This window comes from Melanaphis sacchari, unplaced genomic scaffold (assembly GCF_002803265.2).
Source record: "Melanaphis sacchari strain LSU unplaced genomic scaffold, SCAv2.0 Contig96_pilon_pilon, whole genome shotgun sequence".
In the NCBI taxonomy this organism is placed as follows: domain Eukaryota; kingdom Metazoa; phylum Arthropoda; class Insecta; order Hemiptera; family Aphididae; genus Melanaphis; species Melanaphis sacchari.
In genome coordinates, this window is record NW_020271686.1 from 65,251 (window position 1) to 92,377 (window position 27,127).

The 27,127-nt window shown below is 24.5% G+C and overlaps 1 protein-coding gene across 3 annotated transcripts; it reads left to right on the forward strand.

Moving 5' to 3' along the window:
• The first annotated feature begins 1,722 nt into the window (after positions 1 to 1,722).
• On the forward strand, positions 1,723 to 26,906 carry LOC112603121. Of its 3 annotated transcripts, XM_025351552.1 has the most exons (31): positions 1,727 to 1,809; positions 1,882 to 2,223; positions 9,409 to 9,591; positions 9,649 to 9,789; positions 10,096 to 10,278; positions 10,382 to 10,525; positions 10,588 to 10,902; positions 10,978 to 11,160; positions 11,224 to 11,355; positions 11,435 to 11,749; positions 11,975 to 12,157; positions 12,231 to 12,362; positions 12,436 to 12,765; positions 12,824 to 13,006; positions 13,117 to 13,254; positions 13,894 to 14,076; positions 19,067 to 19,198; positions 19,268 to 19,450; positions 19,544 to 19,684; positions 19,755 to 19,943; positions 20,054 to 20,191; positions 20,310 to 20,600; positions 22,111 to 22,211; positions 22,331 to 22,415; positions 22,495 to 22,626; positions 23,982 to 24,164; positions 24,240 to 24,380; positions 24,454 to 24,636; positions 24,710 to 24,850; positions 25,735 to 25,917; positions 26,483 to 26,906. In XM_025351552.1, the coding sequence occupies exons 2-31, from the start codon at positions 1,986 to 1,988 to the stop codon at positions 26,692 to 26,694; spliced, it is 5,418 nt and encodes a 1,805-aa protein (XP_025207337.1). In that variant the 5' UTR covers positions 1,727 to 1,809; positions 1,882 to 1,985; the 3' UTR covers positions 26,695 to 26,906. The 3 variants fall into 3 exon arrangements, with proteins under 3 accessions (XP_025207336.1, XP_025207338.1, XP_025207337.1); XM_025351551.1 differs by having other exon boundaries at positions 1,723 to 2,223; XM_025351553.1 differs by lacking the exon at positions 20,310 to 20,600 and having other exon boundaries at positions 1,723 to 2,223.
• Positions 26,907 to 27,127: the final 221 nt, after the last annotated feature.

The window sequence follows — 27,127 nt, forward strand, 5'->3', positions numbered from 1 at the left end:
GCTTAGTGGAGCTTACTAGTGTAAGACTTTATTGTAAATATAATAACTATTATAGATAATATTTTTGTCAGTTTTTCACGGTACGCATCGGATAGACATCGCCATTATATCGTTATATTATTTTTGTATGTTAAAATATTCGTAAAACATTGTGTTAATTTTCTTTATTAATAAAATTCATTATGGATGAACTTGAAATGAAAAACAAATTTAACAACATTATATCTGATATAATTTTAAAAAAACGTAGTGATAATAATAACTCCTTTCTAACCATTGATGAGTACCTATAATATTCGCTTGAATCATCTAAAAATAAAGAGATAATACTTCGAGAAGCAGCAGGATGTAGTAGTCTTATGGGCACACAAGGCTATCAATGATGTCACTGTAAAATGAAGTGCAAAACTAATAAATGCACTTGTCGAATGGTTAGGAAATTATGTAATTCTAAATGTCATAGTTCATTATCATGTGAAAATAAATAATAATAATATAACAGTTTAAATACAAATAACACGATTCACTAATATAGTTTGAAATTAACATAAATCCTTAGTAATTAACGTTATAAACCTTGTAAAATATTCAATAATATCTAATAACATTAATTGCTAGTTAATAACGTTAATATAAATTTAACATCCTTTACTGTAACATATATATATATACTTGTATTGATGAATTTTTCAATAGAAATATTTGTATTTAATTTAAATTTCATACAGTAAATACTGTAGAAAACTCGCGTGAAATGTAAAATTATAAGGTCATTAGATTTAATTTTTTAAGATTACACTATCTTAAATCTCTATGATCGGCGTGGTGTATGTGATTTTTAGTGTACCTTAAAAAATATTTAATTGTATACCTCGAATTACGATATTTAATGAATTTAATTTTTGTACAAATCAACATAAAAATATTTTTTTTGTTTAATTTCCCAGCAAAAAAGAGCACACAAATACAAATATACCTATGTATCTAGTACTACTTGTTTTGTAAGTGAACTTACACGGTTTAAAATAATAGTGTAAAAAATAAAACTTGAAGAGCTTAAGTTAAAAAATCAATGAACTTATATTTATACAAATTTATGATGTTAACAATATCTTTTTTTTTTTTATAACTATAAATTGAAATTAAAATTTATTGGCCAACTATATAATATTATATGGTTACCATTAAGCATATATTTTAAAATCTTGATAAAAAAATTAGAATTATTAGGAAAGAACTATAAGTATACCGTACGTTAAACTTGTTATTATGTGGTAATTAAGCGCATGGACATTATAATAATAAAATATATAACTAATAACTAATAGGCAAGTAAATTGTATAATTTTAGGTAGGTACCTACATCAATATGGTAAATTGACTATGAATTTCAATAAAATAAAAGCAATTAGTATCATATTATTTGAAGTATAAATTAAAATGTTACATTTAAACTATGCCTGGTAAATTATTAATTTCGTAATCAGTAGTTTTAGAGATTATCAGAGCGTTTTTCATTTTTTTTTTTTTTAACTTGTAGTGAAATCAGATCTAATTATTCATTAATTGACTGCATTAAACAATTTAGATTGTTCAAGATAGCATGATCAGTCTGCATTTGTAAGCGATGTAAAATTGAATGAGACTTGGCGGCCGTACAACACTGTTCGAGCTTGCTCAAAGCTCGCACGGGTGTAGGAGTGATTAGCGGCGGCGGTTTCCAAACAGAATATTGCCCAGGCACAGTGCGCGCGTTAGCTAGTCATGCGGCTGCTGGTCAGTACCAGTCTTCCGTTCCAAAAAAAAATCGTAATATATATTAAAAACATAATTTGACGTATTAACGTACAAAAATTATAAAAAAAAAATTCTCAATTTCAGCTCTTTTACGTCATCTTCGTCTTATTTATTTTAAATATATTATTTCTCCGTCCGTATCGATCGCCGAACGAACTACTCATTGATTTATCGATTCTCAAATTAATATGGTACGATTCACGTGGCATGGCTTCTTAGCCGTGATCGCGTTTACCGCTGTCGCACTCCAGCAACACGTGACCGCTAAAAAAGAATTACCATCTAGTGGATCTACTGCTTCGACACCAGACCCGCCGGTAGCCGCATATCGACCTAAAGATCATGCAGAGCCGATAATAGAAGATGTAACCGCCAAACAACTAGAAAGAGTGTTAAATGAAAAGGACTACGTTGCCGTATTTTGGTGTAAGTAACGTGATGACATACATAGCTTGACGTTTTTGGAGTATTATGCAATGTATAATGAACGATTAACGATTTATAAACAAAAATTAGTTACTTTATTTTACATAACAATCTACACCATTAATGTGTATAACATAAAAATAACCTTTAAATTATGTATAAATAAATTAATCTGATAATATAAATAAAATGAGGAAAATGATTGATAAATTAAAGGATTAAGACAAATAACGCGTATGTCAAACGAATGGCTGTAGATAAAATACTATTTTAAGTATTTTGGGTATGTATACAAATATAATTACTATATTTTAATACATTATTATTATATTATGTTACCTCCAAAAAGATGTATTATAAAATGTTATAAGAGAATACTGGAGTTAGAGCAAACTTGTTCAGCTATTTGGCATAATCTATTAATCTTGTCCCAAATTTTTAAGTTGGAGAGTTGGCAACTTCATATACTATGAGTCACTGGCTGGGATTTCAATAATAAGAAAAAAAATTAATCTGTGAATGAATTGCCAAACTATGTTGTTAAAATAACAGAGATTTGGTTATAATTATCGAAATCAACTTAAAAGAAGTTAAACATTAAAATTATTTAACCAAATAGTATCATAAAAAATTCGTAAAATCAAAGAAGCGAAAAAATCTGCATGTATGTGTAAAATATAAATGTTAATATTCAATGCCAAATTGTAATATGATACCACTTTTATGACTTACGTTATTATTAAACCAGTGTTTGTTTTTATATAACTTAATGAATGTAAAAATATATGTGTCTACGATTTTTATTTGAATGATTCTAAACAGATTTGGTTTTGGCATAGAATAAAGTCAAGTATTGCTAATGGAATAATAGCTAAGTGTAAAAAAATAAAATAATTCGTTATTAATACTGATATACATATATATATATTAATAATTTTATTAATAGCCTATCTATTAAAAACATTATTATTAATATAAAATTTAACCTAAAAGTTGAAAGCTTTAAGACGAAGGGGGCACGAAATTTTGAAAAAAAAAAAATAGCGTCATAAAATAGTAGTTTCTATTGTTGGCAATGTTTTTAAATTGTTCAAGAGCTGACCTTTCTAATGGAAGTATTCCGGTGGAGAAGAGAGAGAAATTTGGATTGTAAAACGCGCGACGGCCATGGTATTATTATGGTTACACTATCCCCTGATTGCTGTTGACGATTTTGCGGAGGCCGAGCGCCGGAGATAATAATAGCACACGTCTGACTCCATCTGAGGTAGTGTGGATCGTTTCATTTCATCTTTGCTGAACTGACATCACACAACAGCTGTTTTTAAATGTTATAATCAGAAAAACCTTCGCTAAGATAATTTATATGTATAATATATATATATATCGTTTTTAACGTGAAGTATTTCATTGAAATTAATTCAAATTAATCAATTATTAATATTCATATTTATATATTATGCAGCATTCTTTTTTAGAAAATCAAATTATTGAACAGGAATAATACTTAAATTTTTTTTCTCTCTAATTCTTTACAAAATTTCCAAAAATCATCAAGAAAAAATAAAAAAAATATAAACACATTTTGACACACATGTATTATTTTTGTGTAGAACGAGCTCTATTTAGAATAATATGTACCTACCTATTCAAAATAACGATTTATAAAAGTTTGTTAAGAGAACGCTACACATTTGCTATTTTAAGAGTTTAATTTAAACTATTTTAATGAAATATTTGATTTTTAATACATTCAGACACTAATTTAAAGTATTTTAAATGTAGTTGCAAGTCAACAACCATTTTGGTTATTAATTAACAATGAGAGTATATAAAAAAAAACAGTTCGCGTAGATCAAACTTTTGAGTACATTACGTATTTACAGTATATTTACTAAATTTTTACACTATACATAGGAGAAAACTGTATCTGTAACGTGGCATTTCAATTCTTTCAATATCAATACTCAATAATTTTTAATAAATTAATAAAAACAAAAACAAATAAATGTATACGAATGAATAATATTAATTGTTTTGAAGTTATAAAAAAATAAAAACGTTATGACATACATAAAAATTTTCTATATGCATGGTAAAAACAAAACAAATGTTTTATCTATAATATGTAATATATAGGTTATCATTATCCTGCAAAATTTTTGAAGTTCATATATGTTTTAAACGGTTGTAAATTAAAAACTATTAATGTAGTATTCCATATTTTTAGTATAAAATATTAATTTTATGAAATAATTCCATTTAAAGTATGAATAACATTTGCAAAACCTATGATACAAGTTTTATAAGTTATTAATTATAATAGTACCTATCTACTTTTAGTAATGTAATATATGTAGGAAACAACAACGAGAGACTGTTCTGCAAAATGTTTAATACTATTAAAAAAAATTTATCAATAACAGCCTTTAAAACTAATAACATGAAATTATCATTTTATCATACATAGCTTTATGTACTTCAACTAAATATTACATTTTTTAAATTTTTTATCATTATTTAATTTAATTAATAAAAGAATAGGTATTTTATAATAGAAGATAATAGAAGACACACTATGTTTAGACACGTATTTATTGTATCTATTTTATTAACTCACAATGATATAATACTACAATAATACTACATTTGGAAAATACATGATTTTTAGCTTAAATTTTTAACTTATATTACTTTTTTAAATATATATACTTTATAGAAAGAAAAATATTTAAATACTATTATATAGCTATTAAACAACTTATTAAGGACTCAATACATTAGTTATTAATTATTTTAAGACTTGATTATGATAAAAATATTTCAAAAAAAAAACAAAAAAGATCATTATTGGCATACATTAGTATTTATTATGATTAAAATAAAATTAGTTTCAAAATTAAACGTTTAATAGCTTACTGTTAATAACAGCCCACTTCACTAGATATTATAAATTGCTAAATTATGTAAAAATCTCTGCTTTAAGTTATATTTTAATGTTTGTTTCAATTTGTTTTAGGTTAATTTGTAAATGACTCTGTATAGGTATATAATTTATAGGGAAAACAAATTTTTACATGTTTATTGTATATTTACACAAAACATATTTTTATATTGTTGAAACTAGAAAACAAATCAAATATCTCAAATACAAAAATACAAAAATAGAAACTATACGGATTTACAAGTCCACTCTCGTACAACGTATTTTCGGATTATAAAATTCTAGAAACCAAAATAATTATCTTTGATTTAGGTATGCGAATAATGACCATATTTTATATTTGTTAAAGTTTATTTTTGTTTATGTTTACCTACATAAAATAAAGAAAAAACGTAGATATATAGTATCTTCTAATGCTAATTGCAAAGTATATGTACGAGTAAATTAGATTAAAAATACTATTTTTAAAAATTAAACATTATTTTGTATGCATTAACGTATCATTTAAAAACACTTTAAATAATGCTTAACTACTTTAAAAGTGAAATTATAAAAGATAATTTTTTTAAATCACAAAAATTAAACAAGAAAATGAGTATAGCAAAATAAAAAAATTATATCACACATAAACAAGAAAAATATTCATTTGGAACCGTATTTTTCGTTGTACATAGAGTACCAATATTTGGTATCAAATATTTAGAGTTACCACAATGATAATTAATTAACTGTAAAATACTCTAAATAGAACATGCCATATAATAATTATAGGTACATAACGTATATATTACATAATTAATTTATAATGGAGGAAAAATATTTACAACTCGTACTTAGAAAATATAATGAGTATTAAAAATAAAAAAATGTATACATCAATTATATGGCTTGATTGCAGAGCGTGTCCATCAACACTACTTAAAAGAAAAGAAATGTAAAAAATTAAAAAAAGTTCTTAAATACATTAAAACTTTAAATCATCAAGATATCAAAACAAGTAAAGAAAGAATAACATCTCAGTTTCTTACGTAGGTACCATAAAAGCAATAATATAAGTTGTTATTTAAAAAATAATAAACTAATAAATAATTGTTTAATCAAAGAAAATATCATAACACTGTACATTAAAAAGATTGAAATCGAAATAAAAATTAAACTTTACTTATCAATAATATTTTTTCTAATTTAATAACCTATTGATTTTTTAATTTTATGATTTTTATATTGTTGTTGTTGCACAATATCGAGTTTATCGCTTACTGTTTTGTTATTAAATTTTAAGCATCACTTTTACATTTTTACGATTTTAATTTAATTTCTAACTATGAAAACCCCATCGTAGGTCAGCGTAGCCCTGTCATTTTCTCTACAAGTAGTTACGCGCGACTGTGAATCGGGCATAAGAAAATAAAAAATTACTTATTACTTATTAGTTATTACCTATCAATAAACAATATTATAGACATATTGTTTAAGTTTAAATTTTTATTTTTACTTGAAATCGATTTGTATTTAAAAATATTAGCAAATGGGTACCGCTCTGCTATACGGCAGGAGTCAGGGAGTCTCCGTAACTATGATTATGTTAAACTTGAATTCAATGATACACACGATTATATGATAAACAACTCTAACGCAAGATGGTCTTTAAGCCCATATCAATTATCATGTCATGTTTTTTTTTTTTTTTAATATTGCTATTAGTTAAAGTAATTTATTTTACTATTAGCAATACAATAGGTTGAATTTAAAATATCATTATGTATGTAAAAAAATAATTTATGTAAAATATATATGTTTCCATGAATGATGTTCTTAAATCATAACAAATTAACAAATATCATGTTCATAGTTCAAATATATAAGTTCATCCAAATTTAAACCTTAAATGTTAATAAAAAAAAAAAAAAAAATGCGATTATACTTTTTGAGTTACTTATGAAAAACTCAATACTAAATATTCAAACCTAAACTATAAAAAATGTATATATATATACATTTTTAACTTCAAAACAATTATAAAAGTTTCGTAATTTTGATGAATTTTATTTAAATATAAACTTCAAATAGGTGCTTATAAAATTAAATAGTGATCATATATTCATAGGCGAAACTACGGGTCAGGCCAGTCAAGTCATGGCCTGACCTAATACTGGCTGAAAATTTTTATAATGTATATTATATATTTTAATAATTATTTGGGCACATATTTTTTTATATATATTTTATTTGGCCTGACCTAATAAAAATGTCTAGTTTCGCCTATGCATATATTTTTAATATTTTTATAAACCTATGGTGTAAGTATTAAATTTTCAAGCTTTTTACTAAAAGAAATTATTTTTTATTGTTATTAGTATAAATACAATTTAAAAAAAAATGTAAATGTCTATAAATAACTCAGAAAATGTTGAAATATTTTGAAATAATAAAATATGATGATTATTAAATGATAAGTTGTATTATGTTTAGAAAATAATCATTTAAACATTTTATAACATTTTCAGTATTTACACTTATTTTTTTTTTTTTTTTTGTTACAATAAAATATCTAAAATTATTTTAAAAGAAATAATTATTTGATGGATGAATATTCAATGTTTTAAAAAGTAGATAAATGAGTACTGCTTTACTGTACGTAAGATGTCAAATCAGATCATTATTTGAAATGTGTGTGTTAAATTGTAATTTAATGATAAACCGTTGTATACGAAAAATGATTTTGAGCTGAAACGGTTAGGTAATGACAGCTTACGTAATAAATTATATTTATTTTCATGATATGCTAATTTTATATACATAACTATTAAATTTATTTATTTAATTTTAATATTACGATAGCTTGATATATTTTTGTCCGAAATTAAAATTTATGTTTAGATTCATAGTATAAATATATAATATTTTAAAATAAATCAAAAATGTCTTTAAGTATTATAATAAAATTCATAATATGCGTAAAAGTTTTAAGTTTTCTAATTTTCAAGATTTAATATAAAAAGAAAAAAAATACACATTATTATAAAATCAATAGATTCATCACTCTGCTCAGAATCCTAAAATTTGAACTTCAAATGCTTATAAAAAATTCATTTGATTTTCTAATATTTTTTCATAAAATATAAATTGAAAAACGTATAAAGAATCTTATAGGTATTCAATTTTATGATCATAATAAAGTGTTATTAATGATTTTTATCGATATTTAAAAACAATCTCAAAATTAATTTTAAGTCCTGATACGTGGTTTTCATTTTTCTTAATTATATGTTTATTAATTAGCTGCTAATCCACAATACGAGTATACCACTTTGACTTTTTTTGAAATAGAAATTTATATTTTTATTATATGATATAAATTAGAATATTGTTAAAGTAATATTTATTTACAAAAAATGAAATTTTGCACTAATGGATTTAAAATTTAAATTATACATTTTCCAAGTTGTTTTTCACAGCTTATTAAATTTAAACTTCAACAATATCGTATTTAAACAATATTTAATGATTTAGTATTCACGATCCCTAGAAAATTTCAGGAAATTATTCTGTTTTAGATTTTAAAATAAAAAATATAAATTTTTATTTAAAAAATCAATATTTGATTCATTAACTAACAAAAAGATACAAATAATAAATAATTTCAATGTAAAATGTTAAAAGAATATTTTTTTGTACATGGCTTTAAAATAAATAATTATTGTATTGCGTGGTTAAAATAATCACCTTTTATGTTTTAAATTTTTACATTTAAATGATCTATATGAATATAAATTACTATAGTTAAATATTATAAATATTTACCTATTTATAAATATTAGTTATACGCCGTATGAATAAATTAGGAGTTATAAAAATAATTTGATACAACCTATCACTACTATTACTTAAAAGTTATAACTAAACTACTGTTAAAAGATACAATAGATACTCTATAACTCTATAACTCTTTTTATAACTCTTAATTTATTATTTTTATAAAATAGATACTATAGATACTATAGATTTTTTTATGTAATTAAGTTTCATTATCAATGATAAAATGAACTAAAATAGTTAGTAATACCATATTTTATAATTGTATAATAATGAGACTAAAACTGATATTCACTGTTGTCTGTTAGTAATTTTTTAGTAATTATTACGACAGAATTGAAAAAATAACAAAATATTTATAACATAATTTGAATATTTGTATTTTGAGTAAACTTATATATTGATACAATTATTTATATGTACAGATACTAGAAGTTGTCATACTTGTGACAAAGTGCTAGAAGAACTTGAAAATATTGATGATGATACTGACACGTTTGGAGTGGATTTTGTAAAAATTAATGATAAAAGACTAGCTAAACATTATGGAATTAAAAATTTCCCAGCTCTTACTTACTTCCGAAAGAAAGAACCAATCATTTATGAAGGTGTGTACATTTAAAATCATATTTTTATCAAACTATTTTAGTTTTATGTAATTATAGGAGATCTAATGGATGAAGATTCAGTTTTAGAGTTTTTAACTAGTTTAGAAGCTTTAGATTTACCAGATCGTATTGAGGAAGTAAACTCAAAAATATTACAGAAAATTATTGAAGATACGGACTACGTAGCTGTTTTGTTTTGTAAGTAAAAAAAACTACCATAAAAATAACTTTACGAAACAAATAATCATTATAATACACATATATTTAAAACATTGAAATCGAAATATTACATTGAATTAGGTCCTGAACGATCAGAATGCACTTTAAAGGATATTCGTAAGTTAAATGGTTGTAAGCTGTGACCCCCATTTCAGCTTTTGACCTCGGCGCCCCCCTTTAGAAATGTATTACCTTTCATAGCTTTATCCATGCAATATAGCGAGAGAATTTATCTGATTTTTAAATTATATAATTGTATTGTTAACATTAAAATAATTATTTTAGATAAAGCTGGTTGCAAGAAATGTGCAAAAGCATTGCAAGAATTGGAAAATATTGACGATGAAGCAGATCAATTGGGGATTGGGTTCGTAAAAATTCACGACTCAAGTTTAGCAGACGAGTACAATTTAGGGGACTTGCCGAAGTTGGTTTATTATCGGCATCAAATACCAATTGTTTATGAACGTCAGTGGTTTGTCTAAAGACACATTTATATTATATTATAATAGTTGAATTTATATAGTATGTATTTATGCATGTGATAAAACATTAACATTTTAAAATTTAGATGAATTAACTAGAGAAGAAGATGTACTAGAATGGTTAGTACAAAACAAGTCTACGGGAGACGAAGAAGATGTTATTGAGGACGTTACATCAAAAACATTAGATACACTTATTGGCTCAGTTGATAATCTTGTTGTTTTGTTTTGTAAGGTCTACAAATATGTAGGTTTTAACATTATGTATTATAAAACTCTTTTACTATTTCAGATGATAATGATGACGAGGATTCTTTGAGGGTTTTAAATGAACTAGAAAAAATTGATGACGATTGTGATCGTCATGGAATACAATTTGTAAAAATTGAGGATCCACAAGCAGCTTCTTCATTTGGTTTAAAATCTGTGCCAGCAGTTGTATACTTTGAAAAACAAATACCAAACATTTACGACGGTGATATTGAAAATGAAGACGCTCTACTACATTGGCTTATTGATCAACTTCAAAAAGATGAAATCGAAGACATTACGAATGAAATGATGGACCGTCTAATAAAAGAAGGAAAAAATATTGCAGTTCTTTTCTGTATGTATTTGTTGTGAATAAATAGTATAGATATTAAAATTTAAAAATTGTAATTTATACTTATTAATATTGTAGATGATAATAATGATAAAAAATCTCAAAAAGCATTGAATGAACTTGAAAATATTGATGACGAGTGTGATACACTTGGAATTGTATTTGTGAAAATCGATGACGATGAAGAAGCAAAACTCTATGGAATTGAAGAACTACCAGCCTTATTATACTTTGAGAATGGAGTACCAACACTTTATAATGGTATATAATATTTATTCATTAAATATTTAAATAAATATATGAATATTTTAATTTACTTTTTAGGCAATTTGGAAGATGAAGACAAAGTATTAGAATGGCTTAGTTATCAAATAAAACACGACGAAATAGAAGATGTAACTGATGAAATGCTTGATATACTGATAAATAAATTATCAAACGTGGCTGTATTGTTCTGTAAGTTAAACATACTAAGTACTTACTCAGTAAAAAAAAATATATATTTTTTTTTATTTTTATTTATATTAATTTTTAGATGATAAAAACCAAAAAAAAAGCCAAAAAGTTTTAGCCGAATTGGAAAATATTGATGATGAATGTGATCAAAGTGGAATCGCTTTTGTAAAAATTTGTAATATTGATGAAGCTAGAGAATATGGCATTACAACAGTACCAAAACTTATGTACTTCGAAAAAAGAATTCCACATTTATACAATGGTGATTTACTTAAAGAAGAAGAAGTTTTAAGTTGGTTAATACACCAAAAAAGACATTCAGAGATACCCGAAGTTACGGATGAAATTGTTGATAAGCTCATTGAGTCTGAACCTTACTTGGCAGTATTATTTTGTGAGTACTGTGATTAAATATGCTATAGTTCTAGAAAAAGAAATTATTTTGATTGTAACCATCAATGTATTTAATAAGTTATATATATAATTAAATTAATGATTGATAAATATATATTATTAAAAATGATTATCATATTATATTTCCAATCGAGCTTATTTTTAACACAAATATATTATTAATATTTTAAAATTTATACTGTTGTTTTAAACTTATTTTAAACAGATGATAAGGATGACAGAGAAGACATTCGTATATTAAATGAATTAGAAAATATTGATGATGAATTGGATAAAGAAGGTATTGTGATTGTACGGTTAGATGATGCGAATGAAGCCAAAGAGTATGGCATAGATCATTTACCTACGTTAGTATACTTTGAAAATAAAATTCCTGCTATTTATGAAGGTATTTAATTATATATAAATATATACATAATTTATATATTTTCGCAATTAACATCACATTATTATAATCTTAGGTGATCTTATAAACGAGGAACAAGTATTAAAATGGCTCATAGAGCAAAAAACTACTGCAACCATTGAAGAAGTTACTGACGAGATACTTAAAACCCTCATCGCTGACCATGAATACGTTTTAGTTTACTTTAGTTAGTAATTTAAAAAATAAATAAATAAATACGTGTTAATTCTTTATAAATTAAAATGTTTAATTTAATTTAGGTGGAAGATGTGAAGAAGGAGAAGAATGTGATAGTATACTCGATGGTTTTGAAAATATTGATGATGAATTAGATGAAACCGGAATAGTATTTGTAACTACCGAAGACGCATCCATTGCTAGAGAATATGGACTGAGAACATTCCCTTCACTAGTATTTTTTAGAAACAAAGAACCATTAGTATATACTGGTGATTTGGAAGATGAAGATGAAGTATTGACTTGGCTTATAGATGAAGAAACTCTTAAGGTGCCTGGACGTATTGAAGAAGTTAATACTAAAATGTTGGAGAAAATATTAAATGAAAAACAATTTGTCGTTGTATTTTTTTGTACGTTGTTCATACATACATTGTTTAAAGACTATAGTATATGTATAAATTATTTTAGACAAGGAAGGAGATAAAAAAAGTCAAAAAATAATATCTGAATTGGAGAACATTGATGACGAGTGTGAGGAAAAAAGTATTCAATTTTTAAAAACTTCTGATGATGGAATAGAAAAAGAATATGATCTCCCGAGTTTACCATCATTATTATTTTACAGGAATAAATTTCGAAAAATTTACACAGGTGAGAATGTATATATATGTATACATAAATGAGAATTATTACAAAATTCAATATTATATTATCTAAGATATATAGTAAATATGATAACATAAAAATATTATATTTAACAGGCGATTTGATGCACGAAGAAGCAATTTTAGAATGGGTTCTTGACTTGCACGAGTCTGAACCAGATTTTATTGAAAACGTTGATAGAAAAACGTTACAAACTTTAATCAATGACGTTGAACACTTGGCAGTTTTCTTTTGTACGTATAATATATAAAACATTTTAATACGCACATCAATATATACTAGGCATAGGAATTTTCAATAAATTATTGTTTGAGTCATAATAATATTTAAAGTATCAAAATCATTCTATTCCAACTTTAAATTGTTTACCTACATATTCACAATTAACTTTTTTAAAATTACCTACCTAATATTGTCTATATTGCATATAACGTAGGTATTTCATAAATTAAATCACTAAAAAAAGCTTTTAAAAAAAAAATAAAAGCATTTTATATTTATTTTTTTTTTTTAACTATACATTTCTTAATATTATAGTAATTAATTAATACATAGTATATTTTTTTATGAATCTACTATATTATGCATGTACAGCTAAATAGTAGTTAGCAGTTTTTCTTTCTTTAAATGTCTTTAAATTCTGTTTAGTTAAAAACAATCAATACAAAAAATTTGAAACACTGTTTTGTTTCAAAAAAAAAAAAAATAAAAAAAATAATACTTATTAAATGAGTGACAAAATTTTGCCTTTTATTTTCTTTAATAATAATGATAAACACAATACTCATATATTTATTAATAATTAAGTATGTAGATATTTGAGTTAAAACCATGACTATATTATTGAAAAATAAATTCGTATATTTTTATAGATGATGATAAATGTGAAGCTTGTCCTAGTATATTGGAAGAGTTAGAAACTATAGATGATGACACTGATAAAGAAGGTATTCAATTCGTTAAGTCAACTGATTCAAAGTTGGCATCAGAAATTGGTATTTTTAGTTTCCCTGCATTGGTATATTATGAAACTGGAGTTCCAATAATGTATGACGGTAAGTTATTACAATTAAATAAGTATAAATTCTAGATAAAATTATAAAATTTTGAATACAATTTAAATGTTCTATCAAATTACTTGACACAATAATTATTATAGGATGAATTATGAACTTATCATGGTAAAAGACTAAATTGAATATATTTTTAGATTATTTAATAGTACATGCTATAAAATATTTGATTGTAATTTATAATATATAAATATATCTATTGTAAATTTTAATATCTATGGGAATATTACAATCATAAATTTAATTATTTAAGTTAATTTTAATTTAGTAATATTTCATTGTAATAAGGAAAAATAATAAGTGTCATATGATGGAATGATAATAAATATAATGGTATATATACTTTATAATATATGCAATATGCATATATAACTATAAAATATATTTATTTTTGAATAAATATTATTTCCAGTTGATTAATAGCTTTAAAGAAATTCAATTATTTTTTATACAATTTTTATTTCCATGAATAATTATGTCTTATGTACCTATATAATATATATATGTTATCGTCGATACAAAAAATGTTGTCAATATTTGTTATAACTAGACGATATAACTAGGTACCTAATTCTAATGGACATCATACATTATTGATTATCGGTGTATGTTTCCATAATAAATTGACCAAAAAAGTTTAGTCATTCGTTGTTTTTTACTTTCTCGAGATTTCAATATCTGATGGTGGGGGGGGGGGGGGGATAAAATATATTTATTGAAAGTGCTTAGCAAATTGCTTTGTAAAAATAAATATTATTTTTTTTATGGTAAAATTAATGTTAATTTTGTGATTATGCGTATAGGTAACAGTAATAACTAGTAAGTTATTATATACTATTACTAAAAATGACAAGTAGACTTTTTAAAATAAAATTTCAAATTCAAATTTTGGATTCAAAAATTTCTAAAAATATTCTAAAAATCCTAGAGCTCTAAAAATTAAAAAATTAAAACTATTATAACATACAAAATAAATACTTCGTATTCTGATTCAAAAAACATGAAACATATACTCAAATTTCATGGTAAAAACAAAATTGAAAAAATAATTTTATTTGAACACAATAGATGGACCATATAGATACTATAAATTATAATAGTAATATTATGAACATTCAATAATTTTGTAATAAAATAGCAATGCTGAAAGCCTACTGATAAATTGGAAATATAAAATACATCTATAATCGTATTTATATATCATTCTATCATAGAAAAATTATCTTATTGTAAACTCTTGTACAGAATGCAATGAGCTTTTTAAAGTTAGCGTGAATATTATTAGTGTATATATAAGTATATTGTATATAGACGTGTAAGCGTGAAATGTACCTGAACGTGTAATAGAATGTTTAAACAACAGGTTAAATACTCAATAGTCATATAGAAAATATGAATTATATGTAAACAAGGCACTTAAAATAGTTTGGTATATATTATAAATAATATTTAATTTTTATATACACAAAGTCTAAAAACATAATTTTATTTTAAATACATAAAAATATGATTAAAATTAATATAAAGGTATATTAAAATATAGTGTGTATTGTATGTAATTTATGTATAGATATAATTATCGTCTAAAAAATTATTATATTCTATCATAATTTTCTATAATATTATTATATTGTACTTAGGTAACCTTAAGAATAGCGGGAAAGTGTTAAGTTGGCTAATTGATCAAAAAAGTAAGCAATAACTACGTGTTAATATACTTAAGTGAATTAAAATAATTGTATAAAAATTTGTCCCAATAATCGTGATCGTTCTATCATATTCAGGTGGCAAAAAAAAAACTCAAGATCCAAAATCGACTAAATATTTACAAAAAATTGAACATACAGGTATTTAAATTTAAAAAAAACCTCGCGTGCTTGAATGCGTAAAAAAGTCTTAGTGTTGAATTAGACATATGATGCTGATTTTCTAAAAATATAAATAGGCAACTGTCCAGTAGCTAATTATAATAACAAAATATTTTTAACACGGGTTCTCTCTAATCCCATATAGATGACCTAATTTCTTTAAAATGATGATTTCATAGAGATTTCATTTTATTTTAAATATCATATTTTAATAATTGATGTAGAACTATAAAATATTTAAACTATTTCACTAATAAATTCAATATTAATTAAAAATATATACTTTATAAATATTGTATATTCAAATATACAATTAATCAACTTTATACTCGTATATAATGTATATAATATTATACGCTTCATCACATAATAAAACATTTTAATTAATTTATAAAATTTGAAATACTATACTTGTTTAAAGAAGCATAAAAAATATGCATCTACTGTTATAAATGGTAAATTAACTTGTTGATTTTTTTTTTAATGTAGTTATAAAATATTACAGAATCAAATATAATATTATCTATCCTTTTGAATATATAATGTATATTATATGGTTGTACATATTTTGTACTATGCTAAATATTGTCAATATTAGTTTTATATCCAACCAAAAAGATTTGCTCTACAAAGTTTTCTATTAAAATATGAAATAAGAACCTACAATCGGATAAATATTTTGTCCGTTAGGTAGATTTATCCAACACGAAAATTAATATTAATTTTAATATTCAATTATAAAAAATGTATAATGTTTATACCTAGTATGCTACCGTATTTAGAATAATTTTGTAAATGTTGATTTTATTTTTACTAACAGCTTGTCGTCTGCAGCATTTTGTTCCATCATACCCTTATTACATTAAAGCTTTTGTTTAGCATTTATAATTTGAAATTAATTCACGCATTTGTCACCTTTTTCGTTAATTATTTGTTCAGAATGTCATATAATTTAAAAAAATAATTGCTAATATAATTTGGATTTTGCTGCAGGCGATAGCTGTTTTTACATCGGTCTGGGAAACACTAAGACCAATACACCATCATTTGAGCCATACCAATGTTGCCCAAAACCACAATCGCCGGCCGAAAAGGAAAAACCCGAAACTAAAAAGAATAAGACAGGGAAGCCAATAAGAAAAGAAACTAAAGACGATGAACTGAAAACGAATGGCAAGCCGGATAACAGTAACAAAAAAAAAGAAAAAAGAAACAAGAAAGATAACGGAAAAGCATCTTGGTGGTGGTAAAATTTTACAAATACCGATGCCTGATATAGGACAAAAGAAAAATAAACGTATAAGTCCTCAAATAATATTTCTTAAATTTGTATTTTTTTCTGACCAAACGGTAAACACCAACTTAAAAAGCGGACTAATAAACATAATATATTGGTGTTTCAAATTTCCAAACACCCAACTTTTATTTTAAGGGTATGTGGAATGTTTTAAATATTTTAATACATTATCTGAAATAACTAATTTATTAACTATCTACTCATTTTTCATTAATTCGTTGTAAGGAAACATTTATCTATTACTCTTGTCTCATGTTATAAAAATGTTAAAACTGCTATTTAACCAAAAAAACCATAAGTGAGACACATTAAAATAAACAAACGTTTATTTTATAAATGAAACTTAAAATTCAATACATTATACTTATTGCAAAAAAAAATATCATAATACAGATAATTAAGATAGTAATTAGTGTTTTTTTTTAACTATTGTAAAATTTTGTTGGGATATTTTCAATAGAGTTATTGATAATCAAAAATAATTTAACATACTATAAATATGCTGTAATGTATAATAAATGATCATAGTTTATTGAATTTTAATATTTTGTTTTATCTAATTTTAAAGTCTCTGACAACCCATTGTTTAAATTATGAACTCAAAATTCAAAATAATTTTTTTTTACATTTAGATTTAAAATATTTATAGATTAATGACTTTTTAAAATAGCTATAGATATCTTACATCGTTATCAAGTTCAAAATGTATTATTCTACAAAGTTTTTAAACAAGAACATTTGCAGAACATATGAATGTTATTGTATTTTTTTTCTAAAGCTGCACTTAACGCAATTTAAAAGTAAAAAATTCCTTGTAAAATTATAAAATATCCCAAAATACGTGTTAATTTATAATCAATAAAATAAATAGTATATAAGTAATTTTACTTAATATAAAGCTTAAAGTTATTTAAATCCGTATTAAAATAGTTTAAATCGTTGAATAACCATAATTTTAAGCATTTTTTATTATACCTAAAATTTTACTGATACCTACTATATATTTTACTTGACGTTGTATTTAAATATGTATGTAACTTCAGTTATTAGGTGTAGTATACTTCGTAAAGATTAAATAAATAGTCTTTAATCTATAGTAATTATTAAAGATAAAAATATTTTCACAATTATTTATTCTGTCTTATTAAAATGTATAATTCAATTTAATTGCTCATTTTGTTATAGTTTCTAGTTATTTTAAACAATGTATTGAAATTTATTTGAATTATGATATTAACAAGAATGTATAAATATTAATTTAATATTAAATGCAATTTGAATAAGGCTGTTATTTATCCCCGTGTAAATATGTAATGATTTCTCTGATTTTGCTCATGTAGAAACTAAATATAGGACAATTTTAATTAGCTTGATTATCCCAAATTGTTTTTAACATCGTGTATTTCTAACATTGTTAATTATTTTTTTAATAAAATCATATTTATGTTTAAAAATAAGTATGTTAGTATTGTTACGTTTAAGTTTTCCCAATAAATTTGGTGTGTACAAAATAATGTATTAATAAAATCATTACTGTTGTTGAACTTTAAATTTTGTTTGTTTATTCATTCATTAATTTTTAATCAATGCAATTTAGTTTTTCAAAGATGATTTAGAAAATCTATAGAAATATTTTTAATATATATATAAGACAATCGAGGTAATTTTAAAATTTTAAGAACATAATTAATTTAATAAATGTTTAATTATTTTAACTTAAAAATCAATACATAACTAGTTATGAGTAATTTAAAAATGTAATAATTTTAATAATATTTTATACTTGTTTTTAAAATTATTATTTAAGGAGATATTGCTAATGAAAACGAAGTGCTTAGATGGATGATAAAACAAAAGACAGACGAAAGCATTGAACTTATAGATAGAGAAAAGTTATTTGAGTACATTGATAATCAAGACTTTTTAGCTGTTGTTTGGTGTAAGTTATTAATAAAATACATAAACTACAAAACCATATCATTAACCTCTTTTTAATTCAAATGTTTAGTCGTTGAAGGCGATACTAGAGTGCCGAGAATTTTACGACATATTGAATTAATTGATGATGAAGCTGCAGAATATGGAATAAAAGTGGTTAAATGTAATGATAGATTAATGGCAAAGAAACATGGATTTCGAAGTCCTCCCGGTATCACATATTTCCGAAAAAGCAAATACATCAATTATGACGGTCAGTTAATGAAAATAATTTTACTTACAATTTGTATAAAAAAGTATGAATTGATAAATGCAATTTCCTATTTAAAACATATTATATTTTTAGGTGACATAGATGACGACGAAGAAATTTTAGATTGGCTCACCGATCCATCTAACATGGAATTGACCGAACATATAGAAAAAGTTAATAGGAAAATGTTTTCAAAAATTAGACAGAGTTCAGAAAATGTAGCAGTGTTCTTTTGTAAGATTATTATTTTTATTTGTTTTAAATATTATTAGTTGGATTAATCGTCAAATTGCTTTGTATTTAGACAGTGACGATTGCAAACAATGCAAACAGGTACTAGCCGAAATCGAACATATTGACGACGATGCAGATGCTGCTGGAATAGATTTTGTTAAAATCGATGACAAACGAATGGCTAAGGAATGTGGGGTATTCGCCTTACCAGCCATAGTGTTCTTTAAACTTGGGTCCAAAGAACCTACAATTTATGCAGGTATATAATAAGTTTGTACTTTATTATAAATAAAGTAGTTATAAGTTAAGCCTAAACAAAATTTCAATAATATTGTTGGCATCTCAAATTATTTGTATTGAATATTTCAGGAAATTTATACGAAGAAGCAGATATATTAAATTGGCTTTTGGTTCAAAAAAATCCACATGGTGAAATAATTGAAGAAATAAATGGCCAAGATCTAAAAGATGCTATAGCCTCTTCGGAATCAATTGCAGTATTTTTCTGTGAGTGTTGAATTTTGATTAACAAAATGCCTGTCTTGACTCGTAATTGTATAATATTATAAAACGGTAAAACTGTGTTATGGTGTCAAATATGAGTGTGTTGTTGTCCGGCATATAGGGAATGGAACGCTGTGCGAACGCTGTAAGGCGTCCAACACCAAAGCGTTTCGTAGACATCATAAAGCGCAACCACAAAACGGTGTCCATAGCGATATGAAAAAAAAGGAAGCGAAACCAGGATTTGTGACAGAATCTGTCGCTGAAGATGATACTAAAATCGACGGTGGTGTTGATGATGATAATGATAATGATGATGACGATGATGATGATGATGATGATGATGATGATAATGATAATATGGAAAATAATAATGATATTCATTCTAATATTCAAGGAAGCAATAACAATGGTATCTCACCTGGGAGAGGATAGAGGCTTTGATAATAAAGCGCATCTGAGACTGCGAATCATTGGCTTTTTAGACTTTTTAGTGCACTGAATATGCATGTACGCATTTAATATACAAGCTTGGTTTACAAACAAAATTTAATTAATGTATCTATATATTTTATAAGTCATAGGTAGTTAACTTAATCGTCATTTATTAAAAGAGTTATCGTTTTACATATAATAATTATAAATTATATATTATAAAGACCGACTTCTATTTTATTATTAATACAAATGATTAAAGCAATATAATATAATAATTTTTAAGAAGATAACGAGAAAAACATATAATTATAACAATTTATTTAAGAACTAAATTTTATTTCATAGAAAGTAATATAAATGCTATAAAAAACTTTATTGACAGGTATTTTTTAATGTATAAGTAGAATAGAATTTTGATGATACTTCAATAAAAATAAATAACAAATATCTTATAGATAGTATGACTCATTTTGATTTATAACTTTGATTGATAATAAATCGTCATGCCAAGCCCGATTGACAGTTGATTGTAATTCTTTTGGTTAGTGGGTAACCTAAGTTCAAGAGGGGTATTTACCCTACTACCCTCCTCCCCCTTATATCCGCAACTGATTCATTGACGATATACATTTTATTGTAAGTGATATATTAAAGATTTTAAGAGTACTTTGTCATTGATTAAGTCACTTCAATGAATATGTTAAATTCAAGTTCAATTAAAATCATTAAAATTTATATAAATTCTGAGCAGAGATCATCGGTTTCTATTTTCATGAATATTTTTAAATGTATTGAATATTTTTTTTGATTAATAATTTTTTATTCAATAATTAGTACGGTTTATTAATACATTTTTGCTAAAATCTTTACATACATTAAACTATTAATAAAATAATATTATATTATTATTTATAATTTATAAGTTAGTAACGAATACCGTAAAACGGAGATAATAAGTTCGTGATATAAATAGCTTAAAATTAATCTTAATGTATGAACATTTAATTATAAAAAGTAAAAAAATAATATATGTTATAACTTATAATAGTTCTATGTCCCTATGATTAAAATGTTTTGAACCATTCGTTCAAATTTAATAGCTTATAGTTCAGTTGGTATACGTATCAGCTATAATTAATGTAATTTATTGTAATAAAGTAGGTACCTAATTTTAATTTATTTAGCTGAAATAAATAAATAAAAAAAAACAACTAATACCTGCATCCTCTCCAAAATTTACTTATGTAATAATATTTATAGATAGACTATAACACTTTAATAATATTAAGAAGTCGGTTTGTTTTGTAATATTTGACCTGACATAGATGACTAGACTACTATAGAATATAGATGACTATCCGCATGAATACGTAGATTTTAATAGACGATCACAGCTAAATTAAGATATAATTGTAGTATACTATCTATAGATATATATTATATACCTAAGTATATTCAAATGTATTAATTATAAATATTTGCAGATAGTGAAGATGAATGCGACTCATGTACGAGTATTTTAGAAGAACTAGAAAATATTGACGACGATTGTGAACGACACGGGATAAATTTTATTAAAACACAAGTAAACCCATTTAAAAATATACATTTCTTTTTAATGTTATTTTATGATCCACGGAAACAAAAAATATTTTGACTATTTTTAATGTTTTATTATAAATTATAATATAATCCATACTTTAGGATATTGACGCTGCAGAACAATATGGTGTATCAAAATTACCGGCGTTAGTCTACTTTGAGCATTCGGTACCAAATCTGTTCGGAGGTAAATCACACGTGTCATTTGATATGAAATATCATATTTTTAACTTGATATTTTTATTATTTATATTCCATAAACACAGGAGATTTAAAGGAAGAAGAAGAAGTCCTTCAGTGGTTAATAACACAGAGAACGGAGGATAGAATTGAATTGGTCACAAGATCGATGTTAGAATCAATTATTCAAGAAACACAATACTTAGCAGTATATTTTTGTAAGTTTAATCAAAACATGAATTATTTGATTTATATAATTTGACATACTGTATAAAACCACTTACTATTATCATGAGATGTAAATTAATTTATTGTAGATATAAGATTGAGTAAGAATATTTTAATTCAAATTTCAGTTTAAACAACATTTTGTATAGATATCTATTTATATTACAAATGAAGTGAGAAAAATATAAGTATGCACTTAGTTTACTTATTTTTAATGATATATTTTAGTTCCTAAATGAAACAATTAATATATTAGTTTTACAATGATGTGTGAAATTGGTTTTATGGTTTTTACGTTTAATTTAGGAGCTATTGAAAAAACATTATCAACTTTAAACGTGCTTTTTGATAAAAATTTGAATCCTTTTGGTCTCTAGGGAAGTCAATTATTGAAAATTCCGTGTACTTTTTAAAACCATCATGAAAAATTTTTTAAAAAAATTAAGGAATAACGAAATTTTTTTTACATAGTCTAAAATTCAAATGTTAATAAGATTAGATATTTCATAAATATATAATTAATTTTTTTCTCTAATGGTAAAGTTATCTATTTTGTTATAATTCATAAAATTTTAACCATAGAAGTTCAAGACTTTACGCTTTAATATTATTATTATTGTTGTTTTCTATACCTACACGGCTATAAACGATATTTATAAAATATTCATACCTTTCAAGATCTATTCGCTCAATTTTAAAATACTATTAAATTTTGACTTATAAGTAATGTATATATTTACTTCCCGCAAACATTAATTCAACCAATCAGATTAAGATATTAAAAATTATAATATCACGTTAAATGGTTTTTAGAAATATAATGTGTTGATCTATTCATATACTTTGTCCAAAATCGTTTTTCATGTATAACGATTTATAGTTGAATTTAAACTTGAAATATTTCAAAAAAATGCCCTCTGCTATAAAGCAGAGCAATTTTACATTATTTTATTTTTTAGCCTACAAAATATTGAGAAAATATAATTACTTAAGATATGTTATTATTTAAAATTTATGTGTGAGAATTAATTTATTTTAAACAGTATAGGTATGCATACTATATGATACACAATTCATTTTCTATTTATTAAGTATTTAATTACAATTCATAATAAATTTTATCAATATAATAATAAAGTTACTGAACAAAAAATCGCATTAAGATCCCTTGCAAATCACTTCAATTTTTCATCAGTATAGAAGGAAAAAAATGATAAAAACTAAACATGTTTTTTTATGCTTGTGTCTAATAAAATATCTTTCTGAGAAACTTTTTGTTCATACCAAAATTACTTATCCTTTTTATAATTTTAACTTATTTAATTATTCTTTATTATTGTTATAGATAAACAAGCATGCCATGTTTGTGATCAAATTTTAGAAGATTTAGAACGAGTAGATGATGAATGCGATCTATATGGCATACATATGGTAAAAATTCAAGATCCACAATTAGCTAAAAGGTATTCAATTAAGACATTCCCAGCACTTGTTTACTTTAGAAATGGAAATCCTCTACTATATGATGGTAATCACTATAGTTCTACTATAAAATGAAAAATATACATATAAGTAATTAAAAAATATTTTAACGTATTTTTAGGTGATTTACAAAATGAAGAATCAGTTCTTGAATGGTTAATAGATGATGACAATCGTGAACTCGCAGATGAAATCGAAGAGGTAAACAGTCGTATGCTAGAAAGGCTATTGGACGAATCATTACTATTAGCAGTGTTTTTCTGTAAATAAACTTTCATTTATAACAATATGTTGTATTCGTAATAAAATAATAAATGAAAATCAACTATGTCTAGATGAAGAAAACTGCGAAGAATGTGGTGGTATTTTAGAAGAACTAGAAATAATTGACGGTGAAGCAGATTTATTCGGTATTGATATGGTTAAAATATCAGATCCAGATGTGGCTTCAAAATACAATATCATAAGTTTACCATCTTTAGTATATTTTAGAAAAAGAGTACCTGAAATATTTGACGGTAAAAATGTGAAAAATTACAAATTGCAAATTGAATATATTTTTTTCTTATAATTTGTCCATATTATACATAGGAGATTTAAGTGATGAAGACAAGGTTTTATCGTGGTTAACTTCACAGGATGTGTTTGAAATAAAAAATGAAATTGATGAGGTAAACAAGAAAATGTTAACGAAATTACTTAATGAAAATGAATTCGTGACGGTGTTTTTTTGTAAGTACATATACCAACCACGATCGTCATAGTATAAAATAGATTTTCGATGATTCAAAGAATAGGTAATGAAAAAAATCAATAAAGCGTTAGGTTAGGTTTTAGGTATCAAAATTTCAAAGTATAAAATGGTTATTAATTAAGTAAATGTAAATAAATATTGTAAAAAATTATTTTAGGAAGTTTTTTAAATTACTTATATAGCTATATTGCTGTACGTACCTACCTAATAATATTAAGTATTAAAAAAATATATACTATGGTAAATGTTTAATCTGTAAGTACCCACCGGTCACCTGTGTTGTCAGTTACTGCTACTCTCTATTCCGTTATTCGTTTGAGAACCAAATTTTCTTTTGTTATACTTTATACAATATAAATACTTATTAAATTATGTTATTTAATTTATTTAAAAAAATAATTAATTATTATGCTGATATTTAATAGCAGATATATTTTTATAGACATTTGGTAAAAAAAAAAATATAGTTTTAAAAACTACGTCATTCACGAATCACGTACTTGTGATAATTATTTAATTTACTATCTTAATTTTGAAATAGGGAATTAAATTGTAATGTCATCGATAACCCAGTAGGTACTTAATAATATTTTGATACAACGGAACAAAAATTAATATTATTTGTTGAGAATTTAGAGAAAAATATCTAAAAAAACTATAAATTTCTTCATCAAATGATTGTGCAATTATTTAATGTTTTTAATTATTGTAAATACTTTGAAATATGAATTCATACATCGAGGATCTACTATAGTTATAAAAAATTGTTATTACCGCAATTAATAATTATATAGGTAAATGACACATAAACGTTGTCACACAATTGGTATTTATAACATTCACAAGTTGTGTTTTGCGATAGATGAAAACGATGTACCCGAAAGTGCTGAAGTGCTATCGAAACTCGAGACTATAGACGACGAAACGAACAACATGGATATCACTTTTGTAAAAATGGCTGATGCACGTTATGCACGCAAATGGGGTGTTACAAAGCTTCCGGCCATAGTCTACTTCCGCAATAAGTTTCCTAGTGTATACAGAGGTAAGCATATTCTTAAGAAAGAAGAAATAAATGTATAATAGATATACCAGTAGATTAATTTAACGTATCACGTTAAAAGCTATTAATGTTTTTGAAAATGTTTTTCTCACGTCATAACTATTTTAAGTCGTAAAAAAACCTCATTGCTTACAAATTTTTAAGTTTTTACTTTTTTTGAACGACAACGTGACAAACGGTATACCTATGGCTCGAAGTATTTCAATGTTTAAAAATTAAATTAAATTTCAAACGAGTACTTCATTAGTTAGTTATTACTTTAAATAACCCATAGACTATTTTATGAATATTCTGCATTGCAACGAGGAATTAAAAATGTACGTTGTCATAAAAAATTAAACAATTAAAAGTAAAAAATATTATTTCGTTATCTCAATCCTCTACTATTAATAATAACTACTGTATTTATAATACATGTATGTTTGTAGACTGTATGATTAACAGTAAATGAGAGTAAAACTCGCTGTCAGCAGTATTAGATTAATTTTATAAATCAACAATAATATAATATTAACGTAACCGTATCGTCTGTTGTACGCCTGCACAGGGAGTCTGGACAGCGAACTCGAGGTGCTCGAGTGGTTGAAGAAGACCCGCTTCCGTGAACCAGAGCTCAATCTCTTCATGTACGTGATGATCACGATATCTTTGGCGTTCGTACTTTACACGATACTGCTTGTGTACGGCTTCAAAAAGATCACGATGACACCGCCCAAACCGTCGCCATTGACGTCGTCACCGTCGTCGCCGTCGTCATGATTATAAATATTATATACTTAATATACATCCAATATTATCGAATTATTACATGACTGTACCTACAATGCTCGCGTCTAATAATAATAATATTATTCTATATAATTACCTAAGCGTCGCGGGTGTAACACGAACGAAATGTACGAGATCCGTGTAAATGTGTAATATATTTTACAATGATATTATACTATTATACCATTATGCATTACGATCGATACCGCCACCAATTTAAAATTTAATACTCATTCTATAGATAGAATATAATATTAAAACTAAAAAGTAAAATGCTTTGCGTACTAGCTATCACGTTCTATAGGCTATATAATACCAACTGTCGTAATCTTATTATCATGTGTAGCAACTAGCAATAATATTAGTGTGGAACTAGAAATTGAAAACAAATCGCAGTGGAGAGTTGACTATGGTTTGTCTCGCG

Excerpts from the sequence above, each read along its gene's own strand:
- LOC112603121 (XM_025351551.1), top strand. The coding sequence starts at position 1,986 with ATGGTACGATTCACGTGGCATGGCTTCTTAGCCGTGATCGCGTTTACC. Across the intron at positions 9,592-9,648 it reads AGAACCAATCATTTATGAAG|GAGATCTAATGGATGAAGAT; the intron begins GTGTGTACATTT and ends ATGTAATTATAG. Across the intron at positions 19,451-19,543 it reads CAAATACATCAATTATGACG|GTGACATAGATGACGACGAA; the intron begins GTCAGTTAATGA and ends TTATATTTTTAG.